The sequence below is a fragment of the Coloeus monedula genome (genome assembly GCF_965178545.1).
Source record: "Coloeus monedula genome assembly, chromosome: 3".
Classification (NCBI taxonomy): Eukaryota; Metazoa; Chordata; class Aves; order Passeriformes; family Corvidae; genus Coloeus; species Coloeus monedula.
The window spans coordinates 94,653,636-94,677,064 of NC_138783.1; the positions used below are offsets into that span (position 1 = coordinate 94,653,636).

The following is a 23,429-nucleotide window of genomic DNA, read 5'->3' on the forward strand; positions in this document are numbered from 1 at the left end:
GTATTACAAACTCATATTTACACTATATAACATGAAACAGACATAAAGGAATTATCATTTATCCAGTGCAGAAAACATCATTCAACTAGAACACCACAGCATAAGAAACAGGGCAAAAAACAATCCATACTTTCCATATGTGTTAAAAAAACAAAACAGGAAAACTGACTGAAAGGAAGAAGGGAGTGAAGTGGGTTACAAATGTGCTGTGAAATGATATGGAGCACGTATACTTATCTCATTTCTCAAAGCAAGACTCCTCCATTTGAAAAAGGTTCAACATACATACAGAAGTTCCTGGTCATTACATTAATATATGACCAGCAGTAAAATGTATGCCTGAAAACTCTCCTTGGTAAGCAGTACTGCTTTTGATAGTCATATTATAGAATGCCAACAACAATGAGAGAGGATAAAGCAGGGGATCAAACAAGACTGAACATAAATTGAAGATGTGAACTGCCTTAAAACATCATCTCCACACTGACCACCTTCTGTAATCATGCACATCTAGCAATTACAACTTTCTGATCATGTAACCTGCAGAAAGGTTTTGATTATCTTTTAAACAGTGTGATCAAGTTCTCAGGCTGCAGTTAAATTTCATCATGATTACTCTGAACTTGTTCACAGAGTAGTATCTGAACACTGGATAACATGCTTATGTGAAAAGGGATAAGGGTGTTGCACTTGGGAACCCTGGAGAAACTGAGAACTGTTTCTGTCCTTTCATCACACTTTTCCCTAATGCTTACAAAGATTTGGAAAACATGCCATTTTTGTTTTGATGCCAATTACTTTAGCAACAAGACAGAACACACACACACACTTCACCCCAGCAGTGCCCCAGGCACAGGTTTGAGACCTTCAGCTGTGCACAGCATGTCACAGTTCTCTGAAAAAGCCAACATGACTGTAAGTGAAGAGCTGCTGCTGAAAACAAACCTACTTATGAGAGAAGTTACAAGACACAATAAAATCTGTCACAGACATGCTCCAAACAGTACAACCCAAAAGCCAAGCATTCTATTATTCAGAACTTCAAACAAGCCAATTTGATCACAGTTGTACCTAGAGTTTCAGATGCTGAACACTGGAGCCTCCATCAGGGGAACCATTTTCATCTCGTCTTTTCAAGAAGAATGGTCAATTGAGAGTTGACAGTTGTGCATTTTAACAGGCAAGTAAACATCTAAACCCTGCTTTCTGCCACACTACTGCATACAGTAAAGTGACAGTATGACCACAGGTAACATGAGAGTACCAAAACACTGCATGTAATGAGCATGGACTGCCAGGTTTTCATGACAATTGCCAGACTGGGGTGGGGAAAGAGCAGTGAGGTCCTTCATATAAACATTTTAAGCAATGAGCAAAAGACAGCAGTATAAAACCAGAATTTTTTATGGATTAGCAAATGCTCTTCCAAACAAATAGGCCAGATACATGAATATCTGAATGATTTTACAGCTCTTGTACTGCTTATTTTTAAGCTGCATTTTACTTACTCTACCAGCTTTGTACTTTGTTAATAATATGTAGAAAATCCAACCACTACCGCTAAGGTATTTCCGTATAGCTGGCACTCAGCTCTCAAACCAGTATGGTTTCAGTACAAAATATAAAAATGTGCTTATCCAAAATGAAAAAAAAAAAAAAGAAAATAAAGGACCTGCTACTACACTGACCAAGTCAAAAGAAAAAAAAAAAAAAAGACCATTCAGAGCTACAAATTAACATCTGTCAGTTAAAAAAACCCTCAAGAAGTATCATCCTTAACAGGATATACACTTTTTAGAATGACTTATTCGTATGTGTATTGAATTGACAATAGAGCCTTCCACCAGGTATAACTGAAGTTTCAGGAGCTCCCTCAGAAGTTGTTAAAATATCACATTAAAGAGACAAGGAACAGCAAGAAAACATCTAAGAAAAGCAGGCTGTGATACAACAAGCATTTGTTAAGAAAAAGCTCAGAAGTGCATTAGTTCTGGTGAGAGATATATGAGCAACAGCTCTTACGAGATGTAGACCCCATTCTGTAACTATGGGCTGTCCATATACTGTCATAGTCAGAGTCTTCTGAGAGGTCTGAAGGCTCCAAACGAGAAAGACTACTGCGACGACCCAAGGAGTCTAGACTTGATTGGTCATCATCAGCCAAGACGTGATTATGCATCAGGTCAGTGCCTTGCCATGCTAAGGATGTATAGGTGAAATGAAATGGTGGATGTGGATAGGCAGAGGTGGGATGAGGAGGAGAACGTAAGGAATAGCCACAACCAAACACATGAAATAAAAGCAAAAAGGTGATGGGAAGAGAAGGAAAAGAGAAAATATTGTTAAAAAGGCACCAAAGTTGGGTTTTTTCTTTTTTTTTTTTTTTCAAATTTGTTTGGGGTTTAGGTATAAATTACACTCAGCATATAATAATGTTTGAATGGTTACAATACAATTTTGAAGTGGTTTTCAAGTTTCTAGGCAGTCTCAGTTAAGAATTTTGAGTAACAAAATATAGTTTGAAAATAGAATTTTTTGAAAAGGAAGTCAGGTTCTTTTGAAATACAGAGTCAGTTCTGGTCTGGGGAGGATTTGACTGGGCACAGAGCAGTAAACAAACACAGTAAGCCAGCATGATCCAGCACCAATGTGAAAAGCAACAGCCCCTTCCCCATCACATGTCTGTACCTTATCCTTTCCCTCCCTTGCAATGACACAGTCTTTTGTACAGCTGCTTCACGAGCCAGGTCAGGAAACAGCTTCAGATGAAAAAATCTTTTGTAGGGTTAGTTTTTTCAAGCAGGTAATTTTTCTACCAGCTCACAACACAGCCAACAGAAGTGTTTGTGTCACCACCGTGAAGAGGAAAATGCAGGGGGAAAAAATGCAAAGGTTCTCATGCAGAGCAGGGCTGCTGATTTCTAAGTCAGCAGCAACATCTTGCACCCATTGAAGGAGACTGTCAAAGCACATTTTTTTTCTGTGCCCATACCCCTTGTCATTTGTTAAACCATGTGGTGAATTAACTCACAGAAAAACAGGGCCAAGAGGCTAACACTGACACAGCCTAGCCCATTCTGACCCCTCACACATCTCTTCCTGCACATCTGAGTCCTTCCTCCCAGTTGAATACTTTCAGATCTCTAGGGTAGTTGGTCAAACATAGTAAGGACAATTGTTTAATTTTTCAAGGCCTGGCAATATCCAAGGACTGAAGCCAGGTAAGTGGCCATGTTATGAGCCACCATACCCGAGATAGTGCAGAAGATTAAGTCTTCATTTGAAGCAGAAATGCAAAATAAGATCAGCGTTCAAGAAGCATGAGAAAGTCAGACTCTGCTCTTTCATTTCCATCTATCTACCCAAATTAAATCCCACTTCTTTCCCACCCAAACAACTGCTGCTCTGCTACCTCTAATGCCACACCTTACCAGTCTGCACTGGTGCCATAGATCTGCTGTACTAACACTGCCAAAAGCAGCAGATTAAGGTGAAGGTAGGGGAATTGCCCAGTGAGTGCTGTGAGGGACAGGCAGAATATTAACAGGGAGGTAAGAATGGAGTATGTAAAAAACCAGCGCACTTCCCAGATGACAGGTGACTCTCTCATTCTATTATTCTACACTGACTACTGCTCCAACAGAAGTAATTCCAGCTTTATCAGTTCTTTCCCCACTTCCAATTCCAGTCTTCAAATGGACCTTCTGGAACCTAGTCTTAGGTGACAACACTGCTTTCCAAACAAAGCAGCTGTGTGCCGAATCAATAAAAAAATTTTCTTGCTGCAATTAAGGGCAAATAAAAGCTGTTGACTTCTGATGTATGCAATGATACCCACAGCGCTATGTATATTTCTTAAATATACATAGAAAGAAAAAATAGGCAAGCAAAAAAAAATCATATCCATTTCATATCTGCACACACACACTACTGTGCAAGTGCAAATGTTTTCCCAACCATTTCTTGTCACATTATCCTTGGAAATAACAGATCACAGTTGAGGTGTTTAAACGGCAATCATCTCATTTGATTTTATTTGGAACAACAGTATATATCTTCAGAACTTTGAACTCATTCATTCCCTTTAGCCAATTAAACACACTACTGTAATGACTGTAGGGCTATAAAAAACATTAGTACTGGTACAAAAATAATAGTAGTAGCTAATTTCATGATCTTGGAGATCTGCAGTTCATTAAGACAGAAAAATCAAAATTAAGGCTTTTGCTGTTACTTGAAAAGTTTTTACAATTAATACAACTGCCACATTCCCATTGTAAGTTACACGGGAACACAAAGTAGCTGTGTTTTTTTCCAAGGTGACAACAGCAAGTGAACATATGTTAGGAAAATTCAAGAACTAAGTCTGCAATTGCATTTTAGAACTTCAACTGTCAGCATAAAGTGCTTTTGCTTGGAAGCAAAACAGGCCCAGAGCACTGTAGACAGCAGTAACAGTGATTAATATTGTAAAATTTAAATAGCTTTAGTGGACAAGAAGTTATGATGTCCAGTCTTCTAGTTCCAGCAAAACCAGCCAAGTACTTCAAGATCATTATACTGTGTTCCAAGGATCTCCAAATTAAATCTGTATTCAACAGTGCAAAAAGGAACAAACGCAACAGCATTTTCTCCTTCCTTGTGTAAATGGAACACATGCTGGTGGACTCCCCTGCTTTGAGCAACGTTTTACTTACAATACAGAGGAACTCCACATGGCAACCTTGATTTGGATTAAATGAAGTAGGACCCCAGAGGCACGTTACAGGTTTTCAATATGCTAGGTATTGATCTGAGAAACTAAAAATGGCTTTAAGCAACACACAACTGAGAACACTCTCTCCTGAAATTATGAGACGGGGTTAAAATTTGTAATTAATACTAAAAACAACTAGTGGCAATAAAATTAAAGACATTTTTATAGGTCTAGGTTACTTTTCCATAGAGAAAGTCTTTGTTGAACAGAACACAACAAAAATACAGTCCTCCAAAATTACAATGACTTCTTCATTCCTCCTACTTACCAGCTTCTTGAAATTTATCCAAAAGCATACTGATTAGCTGTTATATTCAGTTCAGACACCTCTTATTCATTGGTGAAGCTCTAGTACATATTTAAACCATGAAAAGTAGTTACTTTTGGGTTTTTGTTGTTTTGGATTGTTTCAAAATACTGAAAAAATAATAGTCTCCAACCATGGCTCTTGGCATCCAATACATAAACACTTGGCATTGATATTAAACCAGAAACAGGTTATTATTATTTGCAGGTCCAACTTGCTATTTGCAAAGGCCTGAGAATATACATCAGTCTCTTTTGCAAACTGTCTTGTGTTTTAGTTAGCCATTTCTACCCATTTCAGTACTTTCTAACTTACTTGAATTTAGTGTTTGACGTGTTTTGGCACTTGTGCAATATGCTTCAATGACTTTAAGAATCTGAGCATCTTCTTCTAAAGCAGCTGTACCTAGAATCAATGGGAAAAACAGAATTTTAAACATGGGCATGTTTCTTAATATAGAAAAGCCTTTGTAAATAAGTACAGTTCAGTTGAGTCCAAAGTTCAGCCTAATCAACCCTTTAAAATTCTTTTAATCATACCATTTGAAAAATCAAACTTGAATGAACAAAAGTAACAGTTTAATAAGACAAATACTATTTTTAAACGCTTAGAAAAAACTCAATTCAGAGTATCCACCCACATTCAAAAAAATTTCTGAGCATCTAATGCTGTACAGAATGTGTTTGGAAGTGTGAGGACTCTCATTCTAAAGCAGTCATTTTACTGAAAAACCCCTACATACTCAAGTTATTATATAAACAAACAATTCAATATGCATACTGTTTCATTATTTTATCAAAGAAATCAAGAGACAGAATATTAATTCACAGAAAATATCTTGAAAACTTTTGTCATTTGTACATATATGTGTGTGTTATACATGTGTATGTGTATACATATATACATACAAAAAAGATCAGATTTACCCCTTTCAACAGCACACAACTGAAAATAAAACTCAGAATTAACAGCATAGTTTCAGTACTATTTCAGTCCAGCGTGCAGTAGGAAAGCTTCCACTATCAGGTACATATATCTGTGAAAAGTGACTACTTTAAACTACTCAGACTTCAACGTAGAAACAGCACTACTGAAAAAATTTAACTTTTCAAGCTTAACATGGCAACATTTTCCAAAAGGTAAAGCTCCACAGCAAATCTTTTCCTTGGGTGACTCAGTAAAAATCCTGGCAAACTGTTCACTTGCAACAGAGTGAAATTCCAACCAGAAATCTAGAGGTACCTCTACCATTAATTTAGATGGAACCAGAAGTCCATGTGCAAGGCAAGATAATTTACTGTTTTAAAAGCATTTTTCCTCTTTCCCCCTGTGAAATAACTAGGTTTGAAAATTTCCTGCTACACGAATCTGAGCAGCCTTCAACATCAAAATCTAGTTGTATTCTCTCCCAGCCAATGCATCGTGGTGGTTTTTGTGGTTTATTATCACCAGAGCAAAGCCAACTTTCCAAACATTTGTCAGGACAAGCTAGCTATTGCAGAAATTATCTTTACCAAATATAATTTCCTTACAGTTTAAGAGATGCAGGAACTCCAAACTAAGGGTTATCCCTCTTTCAAAGCAGGAAAAGTAACTGGATTTCATAGTTAGAATGCAGCACCATATTATTACAGTAGCAGGACAATTGCTACATTTCTGAAACAGCATTTTGAGGGCACTCAGTTGGAACACCTCAGTTTTGGCTGTTAAAATGTTAATTTGACACAGCAGTTCTCAAAACACAGCCCCTCTGGATTCCTGAGAAGGGAAGGAACAAAAGCCAGACCTATCTATCAATATGCTTTAAGTTCAATAAAAGTTCCTCAGTGGGAAATTTTAATAGCTTCAGAAAATAGTTGAGAAAGTTGAAGGAACACTAACAGAAGCCTCTAATTACTGATTAGGGAAGATGAATACCAAGAATCTGTACGAATTTCTGTAAGTAACATTACCTCATTGACTTAAAGCTGCAAAAAATAGCTTTTATTGGAAGTTATTTACTAAGGAGTAGAACAATGTATTTGGAAGCTACAGACCCCTTCTTTCCCCCAGGTAAGAACCCTTAACTCCTCCCCACTGTGTTCTTTAAAAATTGCTAAACCTGCAAGTTGACGGCTTTATCATTATCATTACTACCAAATCTCCATTCTCCACCATCTGAAATGATACTGTATTACAGTACTTTTGTTTTCCTAAGCAGATACCTTCCTGAAAGGGTAAAACATCCTGAACTACAACATCCACCCACACATCCACAGACAGAGAATCATTCTACTCACTACCTTAACCTCTGCCACATGAAATTCACAGAACATTTGGCTGGACTAACACCTTAGACAAGCCAAGAGCACCCTGAGGAAAAGCTTTTTCTCTCCAACTCTGTATAAGCCTGTGAGAGACAGCTGCCACAAAAACACACTTCATGCACCGAACACTCATGGCACAGACTATCTTAAAAAGCCCATGAGCAAAGGACAGACACAGAGAAACAAAAGCTACAGCAAAAATCTTACAAAAAAACACCCTGTATTTTACTGATACAAGTAATCAGATTATTCATTCACACAAATTTCTAAGGAAGAATTACAGTGACACTGACAACTAAGTGAATACTGTGTTTGCTTGATAACATTAATGTTCCCTCCACTTCAAATTATCCCAATATCCAGATTTTGACCTCTCTCTTTCTGTACATTAATCAGTCTCTCTCAGATCAGTGTTTTTCTTCAGACTTCAAGCAGCCTAAATATCTGCAGTTTAGATACAGACAGGAGCAAATGACTTTATTTATAGGAAATAAGACAAGACTGTTGGATCCTAGAAGCAATGATTGTGGAAGCAACTTGTCTTCAAATAAGCAGCAATAACCAGCTTTCCAGCACCAGGACAACAGAAGCTCCTACCAAGACCAATCTAAAAACATAGCTACAAAGCACTCTGCAAGAGTGGGACAGCATCTTCACATTGTTGTTTACAGTACTAAAAGACAGGTTTACCTTACTGAACTTTACTTGGCTCTCTAGTTAACCTCCCTTCCCTCTGTAACAAACAGAAATAGCACTTCACAAGCAGACATCCACGGTAGCAATCAATAAAGCTCTACAAAGCAACTAATGCCATTGTAGCATAAGCATCTAAAATGAATAGAACAAACCAGCCGCTGGAGATACCTACCACTCTCCCCTGACATGAGAGAGGAAACCAGATAACTTGCTTACACTGTACACACAACTCTCACAGAATTTAAAGTGATGTTAATTGCAGCCTTTTTATTGTGCAGTTACTTGTTCAAGTCTCTCTTACTTTTTCTCAGTGCAAACTCTTCATCCGATGGCTTCCTTTCTGGCTTGCGTTTGGGAAGCAGCTTTTTCATGGTTTTAGGGCTTTTACTGAGATCCTGTACAGGAAAAATAAAAAGAGTAGAGCTTCTCCACATTATTTCAAAAATTTAACTTTTAAGATGCATACAGAAATTACTGCAAACCTTTTAAGAGAACCAAAATACAGTTTCCTAGTATTTTTTGCCATGTTCAATTTGCCTGAATTGGCTGATTTCCTCTCTACCCTTCCTCCAACTATACACAAAGTCAAGTATTTTATCTGTTCTATTAACAGAAATATACATAAAACCTGGTGCAAAGGCATTCAGCCTGTATGGGAGCTAGAGAGAAGGGAAGAGGCAGGAATATATTAACACAGGTCTTTTTCCTGAATGGTTGAAGAGACAACCCATTTTACTTCTCTTCTGGGAAACAGGTAAAAAAAGGACCTAACAAGGAAGCTTGGCAGGTAGTATACTCTTTAAAGCCAAAATTTGTAAAAGTTTAGGTCTGTTTTTACAGAACTCTACAGGGGAAAAAAAAAACAAACAAACCAACCAACAAACAAGCAAAAACCCCAAACAAACAACAAACCCAGCAGCATTTCTGCTCAAAATGTGGTCATGATAATTTACAGGAACAATACTAAGTTTTCGAAACAAAAGGAAAATGCTGGTCTACCCTTTACCTTAAGGATACAACACATCATCTGTGAAAATACAGAACAAGACAGTAAAAAGGTGACTGAGCAGGACCTACCAAACATGATCAAGGTGCGTTTTGAATGGTATTTTATGCTAAACACTATAAAGATGATTGAAATTTAAATACATTGGTGAATTTAGTGGCCTACACATGAAAGCCTGAAAGGATTTTAAGTTAAATTACAAAATTAGCACATGGTACGGCCAAACAGAAGAACCTCTTGTAGCAACTAAGTCTCAGTACAAATCTTGCACTGCAGATCAACTCTCACTTTTTCCCTGTTGTTTAGGAGATTTACAAAATTAAAGGAAAGTCACATACAGCCACCACAAAAAAATTTAAAACTTCCTATCAAAGGCCTGCCACGCTGTCCTTTTTCTTGGCTGCTGCATCTCACCTCTTTATAGCAAAGAGCTGCTGAAGGCCGTAATGGAGGTGCAGGCCGCAGGCAGCTCAGACTCCAAGGCTTGGGCGTTTTCGGAGGTTCCAGCGGTCCCCAGTTTATTGTGGTGTGTGGAGTCCCATGATGTGATGGATGAGGGAGAGTGTGGTAGGCAGGAGTCAGTGGTATTGGCTTGCTGTCTGAATGCTTGCTGGAGGGAGTCACTGGGTGGGAAGGAAGCTGTCAAACATGACAGGAAAGCAAAGAAAGCATATTATCATAACAGAGACAGTGTCATCAAGGACTGGTGAAATAATCCCACTTGCTATATAGCACTTATGTTTATTATAGCTGGCCTTTGAAAAATTTTACACTAAATTATTTTTTGGAAAAAAGAGGCTTAAAATTTTTTTATTGTCTACCACAGAGCAGAAACTAAACAAAGAACAGCTATGAGAAACCCTGCTCCCACTTCTCTCACCACTAAGGGCAGAGCTAAATTTATATCCATTCATATCCAGCAATTCAAATGCAGAACCCAAAAAAAATTACTGTTTCTCCACAGCCTGTCAAGTACATCACCAATTACAACCTAATGTTCTAAGTATACTTACAAGATGGTGATGGCCAAAATAGAAAAAATAATGATAATGGACTTTCTTTTACCCCATTAAACTATTACACTGAGTTTTAAAGCATTTTATTCTTTGTTCGCACAATTAAAAACAGAATGATCTTTTTACCTATTAAACTATAGTGACAACATTCAGTTCTTGTTACTAATGAACAATTTAAAAAAATAAGGCTTTCCATGGTGTTATATTTGCCAGATAAGCTAATTCTGCTCATTCACTTCAACCCAGAAGCTCTTTCTTACTGTGTGAGATGGCACAGAGTGAGGTTTAATGGTGGGATTCCCAACAGTTGTGACTTTGGTTTGCTTCTGCAGGTGATCCACCCATTCATGCAAATCTTGTTGGTTGTTACAAGATACTAATATCCTTTCAATCATATTTCCTAGGTGATAGATATCAGAAAGACATAGGAAATGAAAAAAGAACAACTTAGTCAATCTGACATGATTAAAAAAGACACGTTTCCTAAAACATTACATGCTCTCAGTACTAAGCAAAAATTTAAAACCTTTTTTCAGTACAACATCCCACTTTTCCAGGTTGTGACACACATCGCCTCAATGTATTTATTCATAGTCAAGCACAGGAGTTCTACTTTTTTTCTTCCCAGCTCTAGTAATTAAGCACAACCTTAAATGACAAGAGTAGGAGACAGGCTCATCTAGCAGCCTTATGCTTCTCCATCTTCCCCAGTAAAGCCACCAGATAGCCTAAAACGTCATCCTTGAGTCTGTACACTACAACACAGGAAAAGTTATAAAATAAGACTTCACCAATCTTCTCTCAGAAGAAGGCATAAAATTAAAGCTAAGGCAAAAATCACTTGGGAATGTAATCTCAACCCAAGACAACTTTCATTTCTGCACTTAACACCATTTAACCCACCACATTCCCCTTGAGGTCAGCTCCATAGCTATTCTCTCAAAAAAAAGTGGGTTTTTTTCTCAACATTAACAATTTTTTCCTCTGTGCCTCATGGCATTGATATCATACTTGAGACAGTGAAAATTGCCTTATTTAAATGCAACCTGCTTGGAGGTAGAACTGATGCAGGAAATTAATGAAGGTATGAAGCTCCACCATACGGACCCTGTACTGTCCTTTAAATTACCTGAGGACATACATGATGAAATGAATGACTAAACAGATAGAAATGACCCAATATAAGCATAATGGCAACAATCATTAACATCAGAGATGCTAAAGGTCTCTCAGGAAAGTGGCAGACAATTTCTAGAAGAAAACTCTTCCAGAGTCTCTTGAATTCTTATTCTTTCAGTAAATAGTGTACTTTGAACTGCTTATTATAAAAGACCTTCTCCAAGGCTACTGCCTCCATTCATTAAGATACAGAAATTCCAGGATGAATCCCACACAAAGAGCTCCTGAACTGCTTAAGGGAAGCAGTAAAAAGCAGTCTCCAAGCGAGGCTCCGGGCAGCTGCGTTACAAAGTTTGTATAATCACAGGATGGCTGAGCCTGTAAGGGACCTCTAAGTCCCACTCCCCCCACTGCTCAGCACAGACACCTAGAGCTGGTTGCCTGGGGTCACGGCCAGAGAGCTTTCCAGTACCTCCAAGGACAGTGATCTCCCCAGGCACCCTGTGCCAGTGCTTGGTCACCCTCACAACGAAAAAATTTCTTCCTCTGTCCAGGGCGAGTATTTGATGTTTGAAACCGTATATCCTGGAATAAGTAGTAAATAAAAATACTAATGGGCAATACCTGATATTTCAAATGAATTTTTATGGTTTTCACTGTCTTCTAGCTTTGTAATAGTCATTCCCGTCATGGGCAGTTTTCCCTTAAAAAAGAAAAAGTAACATTGGCATTAAATACAAAACACATAAAAACCTTACCAACTAAAGAAAATACTAACTTGAAGCTCTCAAAGACCTTCACAGTAAATTGACACACACCCCCCAAAGGGTTTAAAAACATTTAAAAATTCACACAGACATCTCACAATGGGAGTTTTTCCATATGTCCAACTTCTGCAAATGACATCTGTGACATCAGTAAGTCTAGCTGATAGCTATTCAGGCTATGAAATCCATACAAATGTAACAGTGATCATTGCTCAGTCTCAGGTTCTTGAAACTGAGACCTTCAGGGTCATCCATATTACACGATTGGAGGTAATTGAGACTCTTCTTTAAGCACATTTGTTTGCAAACTGTTTGATTAGCTCCCAGAATAAGGTCTGTAGAACAAGTAAATTTATAAAGGAGTATTTCACTAAATAAATGCATCTATTATTTACTGACTATTTATTTCTCTAATAATGCCACTGCTAAATTCCCTCATGGAAATACTTTGGGGGGGGGGGGGGGGGAAGGGGGGGAAGCCATGAACACCTTCACATTTGTCAAGTTTCTTCAGAAGAACATGCTAATTTTGCAAAAGATCCCATTTTAAAGCCAGTCAAACAGGGAAAAAAAGTCAGTTTAGGATAACTTTTTGACCCTTTAGAAACACAGAAGAATAAATAAAATCGAGTATTTTTGGGATGAAAGGCTTTACCAAAAATGAAACTTCAATAAAAGCTCTTTAAGAGAGATCCTGTATTCTCCTGCACAGAAACACTATTCAGCAAATGCTGGTGAACACACAAATACTATGTACTGTGGAATTTTGGCTCCAAAAGAGCAAAAAGAATACAAACCAACTTTATGTTTTCTTCTTTCCTAATGACAGCAGAATGGACAAAGCTTTCTTAGAAGCTTGAAAATGAAAAATCACTTGGTATTCTGTAGGCGCAGAGCATGCTCAGGCCCAAGATACCAAAGAGAAAGGAGGAGTTTTCTTGTAGCAGCTTCCCCACTGAAGGAAACATGGTGGCCATGTGCACAACACAATGCAGCTAAAATTTGCTCTTTTCCCTTTTTTCCATGTTTGCTGCTTCATGAGTAACACAGCATACAACCACAACAACAGAGATGTGCAAGAACTGCTGACATGGGTGGGAAGGGAATATGGGGGTACACTAGGCAAGACTGGTGACAGAGATCTGAACCATGTGGCAAGAAAAAGTACAAAATCAGCAAAACAGAGAAAATTGAACTGAAATGGTGAATCATTTATATTCCCCTTCTTTTCACAAACAATTGTGTACCCCTCCTAAGATGTATGGTCCCTGCTCCTTGTGACTTCAGTTTACCACTGCTAAAAGTTCTTCCCGTTAGCTCCTGTGGTAGATATCAAACAGAAAATCTGAAGCCTGACAATTGGGCTATTCAGAAATGCAAGAAGGTGTTCTGTTGGATGATGCCTTCAGTGGCCTAATTTCCCTGAGAATGACTGAAGAAACCGCATCATCTTCTGCCCTTATCCATCCCAGTTCTGAGATGTGAACCTCAGAAAAAATGTCCAGGATGCCCACATTACAAACTCTAGACATGGGCTCTGAGCAACTGTCTCAGACAAACACTGATGAAATAAGTGTAATATTCATCTTGCTGTGAATAGGCAGCAATTAAAATTTGAGACGTACTCAGTGATGGGACTATCACACATGAGGTTACGAGGAAATTAAGAGTTTTGCTTTCAAGAGATGGTTGGAGAGTGAACACTAAGAAGGGGCTGTGGCCATTCTGAGTAGAAGCTGAAGACAAATCACAGAAAATGGCTTATTTATTTAGTTAGTTATTGAAAAATGCTGTGCACCTAAAGGATAAGGTGGGAGGTAGGAAGAAATGCAAGTGATACACAATAGGAGAGGCAAAATAAAGCTTGACAGACTGTTTAATTTCATACCCAAGATGCAAGTGCTTCTGTGAAACACAGCCTAGAGCTACAAGGGAGCCAAGACAAATGGCACTCCTGCACTACAGCAGTTGTTCCACCTCTGGAACAGGCCTGTGGGGCAAAAGCCACAAGTATTCAGCTAGGAAACTTGGGAGAGCCCAAAGGCTGTGTCTACCAGCTATGAGCAGGGATTTATGAAGCAAAGCACCTGGTGCTAAGGTCCCTAGTGCCACACTGTATGCATTTCAGGTGGTGGTACACTGGGGAGCCCAAGGCTGGGGCCAGGGATTGAATGTCAGTCCATGTACTTGATCTTTTCCTACATTTAGAGCAGATCAAGCATACTTTTGGAGCATGCCTTCAGCTTCATCCAGAGGGAATCTAGTCTGCAAGCCCCAAAGCAACTTCTACTCTGTGACTCATTAAACAGAAAAAACTAAAAGATGAATTTAAAAAGTGTGCCACTGATTCAAAGATAAAAGCACTAATGTGGATGCATCTAAAACTATGGTAACAGCCTAATCCACATTAATGAAATCTTAAGGGGGCTATTCAATTTTGTTAAGACTCAAGCAGCAGTCAAAGAGCACTAACAAACCCACGCAGCAGCACTGGTTTCCTACACAGATCTAAAAAGCTACCAATACTTCCTCTCATCAGCTACTACTAACAAGGTACAAAAAAAAGTCTCCTCAGTGATAGTCACAACTACAAAGAAAATCAAACCCTGGGCTTCTAGGCCAGAATATTTTAAGACAGATGACCACTTCTTATTGCAGATATTACCTTTGATCTTTATAAATGCAAAAGTTTAATAATCCTTTCAAGTTTCCTATGAAATATCATTTGGAAAGAACAAAAACCCCAGCACATTTTTACACATATGTAAATGTATTACTTTACCTGATAGATAAACCCACTCATTCTTGGGCTGGCAGACAACATTAGCAAAATGTTAGGGAAGAGAAGAAGATACCTTTCATTCTTTTCCTTGTTAAAAGAAGAAAATGAAAAAGTAAATACACCATCACAAGTCCCCTCTCCCATTTTTCTATTTTATACTGTTAAAAGCTATCAGCATTATAACTGCATGATTACTCCACAAATATTTGCTCATTGCAAAACTATCTCTCCACTGAATGTAGAAAAATAAAAAAAGAAAAGAAAAAAAAGGGAAGATGATGACAGAATTATTTATTTTCTATTAGAAAAGTGCTACTAACACATGCCTATACTTCTTCCTGGTGAGTACAGCCTAGTATTTCAAAGCAGGAATTGTACAGTCTGGGTGAAATGCTGACCTTGTTTAATACGATAACAACTGTTTGGCCAACTTCAGTAAAACCAAAATTACACACTGGATCTATTTCTTCATATAATTTAGATGGATACTCTTACGGTCGTATCAAGACTGTGGTCTCTCAAATTGGAGATATCAGATTTTTAAATACTGGATAATGCCCCAAAGTAGAAAAAGCAAAGCAATAATTACTATAGTCTCAACAAAAGCACTCATTACTTTGTTCTGGTTTTAATTTGCTGATTTCATGTATGAAGTTACCCATTGTGGTTTTGTTTTGGGGTATTTTTATGGAAGGAGGAATAAGTTTACTCTGAATCTACTGCTATAGATAAAAGGGAGAAGCATTAAAGTGTAATATTTTAATAACAAAATAAGTATATCAATTGACAGAGCCACTGTCTTAATTTCAAGCATCTTTGCAAAATTACAAGTCCTTAGCAAGTTTTAATGTTTTTAAGTAAACATCTGCAAATGTCTGTATCATTTTTAGGAAGACAAAACCAAAGCCAGTTGCCGTTGCACAAATGAAGCTGTTCTGTATCTCGCCAAAAAGCCATAATGCTACACAGAAACTTCTAGAAGTCCATTATATTTGACATTTTACCTCATGATGAGCATGGGGGATGGTGATTTGTTTTGAAGGCTTCAAAAAGAGACATGACTGCAGAAGATGCACTATCAGCTCTACTGAATCTTATTTATTATTTACTTTAACACCTAGCAAAATATCTGAGAGAAAAATATTAAGTGACTAACTTTTAAATATTCAGTTCCATAAACATTTTTCTTTTTCTTTATATTTATGGACCTCTTTGTTCTAAGGGAGGAAATGGACTGAATGAGGTTGCAATTCAAAAGCCCTCATCAGGTTCAAAGCCTCATTGATTTTTCAGGGGAACAACAAGCCATAAAAACGTCAGTAACCTGTATAACATTGCCTTTCTGTTAGCACTTGCTTTTAAGATTATTTTAACATTATTTCTGGTAAGACAAGCTTTTCTTTGTTTTATTTGCTTCTTTGGTTTTTAAAAAAAAAATAACCTGACTTTGTCACTTTCAACTTTCTAATGTATCTTCTTATTCTTTTTCTCAAAGATCATTTGGTTCTCAAGCTTGTATTTCAAAATTTACTACTTGAGCAAGGTGCCCAAAACAGAAAAAAAAAAAAAAATTTGTCTCAGACACCTTACAATATAAAACTTTAAACCTTTTGCTATTTAAAACACACTGTAATAACTGCTATGCAAAATGATCCTGTAACTTAAGAACACATGGAAAATCTTGTTTAATTATGTATTTTTTTAAAAGTCCTGCAAAAATTATCTTACAATATTTATAACTGCTGTATTCAGTCACTTTTCAGTAAATTTTACAAATGAGACCATCCATCTTCAAGGAATTTTATTTCAGGTTTTGTAAAAATGCCTTAAATCAACAGAGAAAGATTTTAACTTAGATTACCATCTCTGAAGCACTCTATTTCTGTTGCATAATGATTATAATGAATTTTATTCAAAATTGTTGAAAGACTGACAGTAAAGATGAGAAGGACATTACCTCACTTCCAGCACACTGAATCATGACTTGGGACATGTAAATCACATTGCCAAGTGTTTTGATATCCTCTCCCTCCCAACAACGAATAGCTTCTGTCAGTATTTGCAGTTCAAGTTCTTTCCGTTTCCGTACTTCTTGACATTGTGCCTAACAAACATCGGGAAAAACATCATCTCTATAAACTCTACCAATTTGGAATGAGTTACAGGTAAAAATACTACTACAGTTGTATTTACTGCTGTGCTTGTAATACACAAAAGACAGCACCTTACATGAAGCATTTTCATTTAGATGACTATTACAAATATTTTTTTATAAACTAGTTTTACTAAGTTAAGTATTATGACTTTTCAATACACTGACTTCAATTACTATTCCAAATTCAATCATAGCGCTGTTACTCAAATTACTCCTTCTTTTATATTTCAAATTTTGGTATGACTAACCAGAAATGGACATGCTCAGCAGAAAAGAGTAACACAGCTGTCAGAAATACACATCTATACAACAAAGCATCTTCTTTCAGTAAAAAGAGATGTGCCACCTGTGCAAACCATTAATGTGTATAACCTGGTGTTCCTACTTTTATTAAGTAACTCCAACCTGCTCTAGTTTGTATAGTACCCAATAGGATGTAATCCACAAACCTCTTCTGAACACAAGCAATACTAAATTTTCTGATTTAAAAAATAAAAAGTGCCAGGTTATCAGCAGCACACATTTCTAACACAAAACACAACACATATTGTAACTGAGACTGCATTAATTATACGCTTGTTGCAGTTGAGGCATAGTTTTTCATTTTTTGTAAAGACAGTAGCAGCTTATCTGTTCAAATTAGGCTTCCTGTTCCAATTATTACTAGAGGTTTTGCATCTTCTGAACTTCACTAGCACTTTCCTCTTCAGCCTCTCTCTAAAATCCAACACCATTTCCCTAGAAGGAATGCACTTAGAAAAAAAAAAAACAGAACATGTACTCATTTCTTGTAAAGAAGCTCTTCTTCAGAACACTAGTCCTGCTAGCACGAGTAGAAAGGGAGATGAAGTATGATGAGCGGGCAGCCAAAAAGGTGCAGAATACTTTGCACAATGCTTATACCAATAGTCTATTTGCTGTAACTCCCCAACAAATTACCATCCTTAGCTCTGCCCACATACAGCATTGATTTCCATGCTTCTGAAAATTTACTACACATTTATTAAAAAGCTTCACTTTTTTAAGCAATAGAGGGACATGAAATTAGAAAACATTCTACTTAAAATACATCATCTATTCTTTTATCACTCTTACAGAAAGATTTTTGAAGGCAGTCATGGATTTCTGAATATCTGGACGGTCCGGATGATAATCCTAAAAACAATGGAGAAAACATACATTAAAAGTTCAAGCAAAATTAATTTTAAAAAATGTTAGAGGCTTAAGTAAAAACAAATAAATAATTTTGCAAAATTGAAGTTGTAGACTGATCTGGTCTCTTCATAGCCTTCTTGTATCTAACACTGCTGGGTCTGGCTTCCAGTAAAACTGCAGTTCCTTAGCACAATCCTAGTTATACTTAAAATAGAGCCACAGAAGTTTTACAAGACTTAGTGCATAAGAGATTTTGAAATCCTAAGAGGAAAGTATTTACAGAGTTTTGTTTGGCTGGTTAGCTTTGTCACAACGGTGATTCCCTACAGGCTAATTAACATGTTCTGCTGTCACTGGCTGACAAACTAAGCTGTGTGACAAGACCCTCACGCTTTCTACTTTTCTCTTTTTTCACACTCCAAACATCTAACCTATAAAATGCAACAGGTGAAAACAGTAGGTCCTCAAACACCTTCTCTTCCTGTAAACATCACTTTTGGACAGCAATCACTAGAAGTCAGAGGGACTATTTTGCCAATATGTTTGACATGCTGAGGTGAGAAGCAGCACTCCCTCTACAAGATAAAGCGGCCTGAAGTAGTGTGCGGGAGACACATTCAATGTCAAGTCAACTAGAGACTGTGATAAGACTATTCTAGGAATGATGATTAGCTTCTCTGGATAGTTTTATTTTAAATGTTTAGCTTTTACAGGAAGTTTCGCTGCACTGACTTTTACATAAACCACTGCAGCCTGTAGTTTAGAAGGCTGACGGAAGAGCAAACAAATGTAATTTTGGGTCCCATCATGTTTGACATGTACCTTTAAAATAATTGTTGTCAAATCATCATTAAGCTGGAACATAAATGCTGATAAGATATACCTCCATGTGCCTTTCAAGCTCTTTGAGTAACGTGGGGTATTTATCCAGACGCATAAAAGGTTTGCTGAGGCCCGTGGTCAGTACAAGGATCCCAGGGCTGTTGGCACCTTTCATCTCCATGAATTCTCCTAGTTCCTCACTGTGTACACAAGATATTTAAGCAAATTAGGATTAAATTATCAACACAAATAAATTACATTGGATTCATGATTCAGTCTTTCACCTGCAATGAAGATGACAATAAAACAGGAGGCCTAATAAAAATTAATTCAAGTATAACCTAAGTGCTGTGACCAATTTTGTGCATTAAATAAAATACATGAACAAAAGCCATTTGCAGATTTGGGGTCATCCAGGGAAAAACATACATGGGATCAAATCCACTGTTCTAGACAACCAGTGCTCAAAGACAATTCCTAAATGCTCCATCATTCAAGCAACAATTACAGAATAAAGCTGTATTTTATTACTCAGCTCTTTATGCTAGTAAAATTACATACCACCTTAGAGGTGGTTTACACAAGTAATACACAAGCAAGAGTCAATTGCTTTATATATAATAATAAAATAGGTATTTTGATGGTGACAGAATGAGAAGACAGAACATTTCAGAAATTTTTTCTCTCCCACACTTAATGACCTCATCTCACATCCAAGGTGTTACTGCAAAAAAATGACCAACATCCACACAAATGGTAGAAATAATCACCACTCAGTCTATTCCCTAATGAGCTAGGGTTTCACTACATGTAGACTTATACAACACACTTTTTTTGACAGCAAAGCCACTGTAAGAAATCCATTCTCTCCATGTATCATGAATTGCTACTTCCCCTCTCCAGATATTTTTTGGTATTTGAATAATTCAGAGCTGGTCCAGCCCTTCAACTTTTTACAGCAACTCACTTAAAGCACCAGATGTGAGAATTTCAGCTCCCTTTGCTATCAAGGAAACAAAATAGCTACATCTTCTGCTTATGAAGCAGAGATTTTAGAGGACTATGGTGGAGGAGGACTAGCTTTTCGAGTTTAAATTACCAAGAACAAAATGAGCTCTCTCCATTGGGAACGGAAGATATGGCAGCATCTGGGCTGATTGCCAGGTTTCATAAAATACAAGTTGCCAAAGAACACAGAATTCTAAAGGCAAAAATCTAAATAAAAGAAATACAGAATGTTGTTTATTGAAAATGTAACCTCTTATTGCATTCAAGACACACACACACTCCTTCCCATTTCAGAACAAGTGACACTACTTATTAATGTCATTTGTCCACATAGATGAAGACAACAGAACAAGAACACAAACATGGTGCTGAGGGACTTGGTTTAGTGGTGGACTTAGAATCCAACTGTTAACCCAACACTGCTATCTTAAAAGTCTTTTTCAACCTAAACAAGTCAGTTCTGTGAACTGCAACCTTCCCATCCCAACATAAGTGCTTTACCCACCATCCCTCCTCCCAGACACCAAAGTTTCCTCCAGTTCACAGAAGAGAAGGTACTTTTCCATAGTTTATTCCAAGTTTACTTGTCTTCAGATTAGTTAATTGGAATTTACTTATACTACCTTGCTTATGTATATCCAGCATTGTTTCTGAATTGTCAGGCCCATCATAATTTTACACCACCTCTTTCAAGAGCTTTCTGTCTCCATTCTAACAAGAACCAGGCACTCCTCAGTGCATGTATTTGAGCTATTTCAGTTACACTTAACTACAGAGTGGAGACAGAGGGTGAGGGGATTTCTCAACACCTGCTGTGCATTTTACTGATGCAAAGAGAAGGGCTGGGCACACTTGGGAAAGACCTTACATCCCTCTTAAGCAGGATATATCAGCAACTTCAGGCCTTCTAAATCAGCTTGTGACATAGACAGGTTTTAGCCAAAACTAAAACACATTGAAAAACCTCCTACAATACCTTGCATAAAGAATTATAATAATGCAACACAGATAAACTCAAGTACTTTTTGAGCTTAAATTTAAAATCAAGTAAAGCTGGCCAGTTCTGAATACCTGGAGGCTGAAGATCTACTCTGCCTAATGCTTTCTTAGTCACAGCCCTTGCTTAGCATAAAAATCACACCACTTCAGAACTTGACAGCTGACTGTACTGGTACCCTAAACAAGAATAAAGATTTTGACTTGTAACTATGTCTTGGGTTTATGGTGTTACCAGCTACTTCGAGGTCAAGTATTCAGGGTAATTCACTGAAGCATCAGGCTGCATGGCTATGGTGTGGTGGCACTGCCTCTCCTCCTGACTCAGTTAAAAGGAAAGAAACTGTTTTCAGTAAGTAATAAAGGTATGACACCCAGTTTACACAGAAAGCTTTACCAAAGTTCACCTGTGAAAGCCCTTCTGCCAGAAGGCACTCATTGGTTTTAAATTTCAATTCTCCATGTATATGACACTGATCACATGCAAGTGACTGCTTTTTTGTTTTATCCATTAATTCCATCTGTAATCACCCCAACCCATTTCAGGACCATAAAGTCAGGTTACACACAGTACTTGATACTTCATCATACTTCATCTCCTTAAAGGCATTTTTTACAAGAATCAAGAAGAAGTAGCTGTTTAAACTCATTCTTTGCATTTTGTTTGCTTCAGTCAGACACAGCCCCTGCTGCCTAATTCTACCAACTCTGCCCTTTAAAACTATTTACTACTCTTCCCCATTTCAGGCAGCACAATCCATAAGTGTACTACACAGATTCTCCTTCACCCCAACATAGCTGCATTTTCCACAGGATGTGCCAATCTCAAGTACCACAGGCCACTCAATTTAACACTGTTCTGAACAATGCTCATTTTTGTCCTTAGACTGCTAAGGGGCAAAAACCCCCATTCCTAATTTCTTCAGCCATCTCCATACTGTTGGGTGCATATAAATGCATTATATAAATAGGATTTGCTGTGCTATCCACTAAGACAATGCTTGCACTTCCCCCTCCCCCTTTTCTTGAATTTTAATGCTTCTACAGTAGGAAGAGCTTTGGTTACCATTTCACTCACATTCACATTTCTTATTCTCATTATTGTTGTTCCATTTCTTCAACTTCAGCATTATGAAATAAATGTGAAAAAAAACAGGAAAAAATTCACTATAGCTTGAATTAAAATCAGCTTCATGGAAACCTGAAATAAAAACCTGGTATTATCTTGTTTTCATTGTCTACTCTGCAAACCCTTTAACTAAATACACTCTGTGGTTAAGTCATCCTCTGCTCAAGTGGCACTTGGTGTTGATCATCACTCTTTTTACTTAATCACAATATAGGAACCTATGGAGCAAGTTTAAACCTCAGCTCACTTGAAATGTACACAAAGTCCTGAAAAACAGGCTTAGCAAAGGCATCATCAGGAAGCCTTTTCCAGGGAGCAGTGTTAATAGGTGTAATTAAAACTGAATGACGTCGTTTTCCTCCCAACATTCCCAAGAGGACAATGTTTTCTTTCATACACTTCTGCGCTTCTCTCTGACAAGTCTTGACATGCCAGCTTGTTCAAGCCCTAGTCTGAATACAGGCACACATCCCTTTAATACACTAATACCCCAAATTTTGTCTGGGAAGTTCCATCATGCACACCCCCTTAGCATTCTACTCATGCTACACCAACGTGGCACCTCTGCAGCTTTGTGGACATTAAATATCCATCAAAATGTGGATGTTACTTTAGCCCAAAGCTTAAAGTGAGTGTCTTTCATTTAGTCACAAATGACAAATACAGTACAGGACATAATGGAAGGGTTTACTTTCAAAAATAAATGAATGGGTTAAAATACTGTTTGAACATGACAACAGTTCACAACCATTTTTTAATTAATTGCAGCATAAAAAACAGTCTATGTCAGCTGCTTTGCCAAAGACAATGGCTCTTTCATGTCACAATTTCAATTGATGCCTGCAAGGACCACAGTCTCCTAGGCAGTATATGCTAAATGAAACTCCAGTCCACAGCTAAGAGTATGTTTTAATTAAAAAGCTATCATTTAGCTGAACAGGAAAATCTCTTGAACAGTGAAATCATCAACTCAGTCACAACTGCCTAAGCAAGTAGCTTTTCAGAAAGAGGCAGATGACACTTTTAATTCACTACTTGCGTCACTTTACACAATAAAATGCAGAGAAGCATACAAAATGCTGTGCTTCATTTATCCTGAAATCACAAGCTGAAGAGCTCTCCCCACTCCAGACTAGAGTTAGTTCACAGCTTGAGATATTTTAAAGGTCACGATGAAAAGTGTCTTTAAGCCCTATTAATATATTCAAATCTTTCTCAGTACAGCTGCCTCAAAAGCTGCAAATCAAAATGGAAGAGGGAAGTAAACAAAGTTCAGATGTGCCTGCAAGTAACAGAAGGAAAAAAAAAAGGCCATTGAACCTTAAGGAAAGCAGCCTCAGGAACTAAAAATGTATACATTTAAAATCACAACTTACACTTCTGAAGGAGGTCTCTGTTTGTAATAGATG

At 37.5% G+C, this 23,429-nt stretch overlaps 1 protein-coding gene across 2 annotated transcripts in view; it reads right to left on the reverse strand.

Moving 5' to 3' along the window:
• ARHGEF7 (Rho guanine nucleotide exchange factor 7) overlaps positions 1–23,429 on the reverse strand; it is a 118,277-nt gene that overhangs the window by 13,818 nt on the left and 81,030 nt on the right. For both annotated transcript variants that reach the window (XM_082277313.1, XM_082277314.1), the window contains exons 10-18: positions 18,949–19,087; positions 18,006–18,065; positions 16,713–16,859; positions 14,756–14,842; positions 11,831–11,909; positions 10,348–10,487; positions 9,486–9,710; positions 8,367–8,460; positions 5,379–5,468 (exon numbers count right to left, since the gene is read on the reverse strand). In XM_082277313.1, the coding sequence (XP_082133439.1) occupies positions 5,379–5,468; positions 8,367–8,460; positions 9,486–9,710; positions 10,348–10,487; positions 11,831–11,909; positions 14,756–14,842; positions 16,713–16,859; positions 18,006–18,065; positions 18,949–19,087 (1,061 nt within the window). The remainder of the gene's footprint in view (positions 1–5,378; positions 5,469–8,366; positions 8,461–9,485; positions 9,711–10,347; positions 10,488–11,830; positions 11,910–14,755; positions 14,843–16,712; positions 16,860–18,005; positions 18,066–18,948; positions 19,088–23,429) is intronic.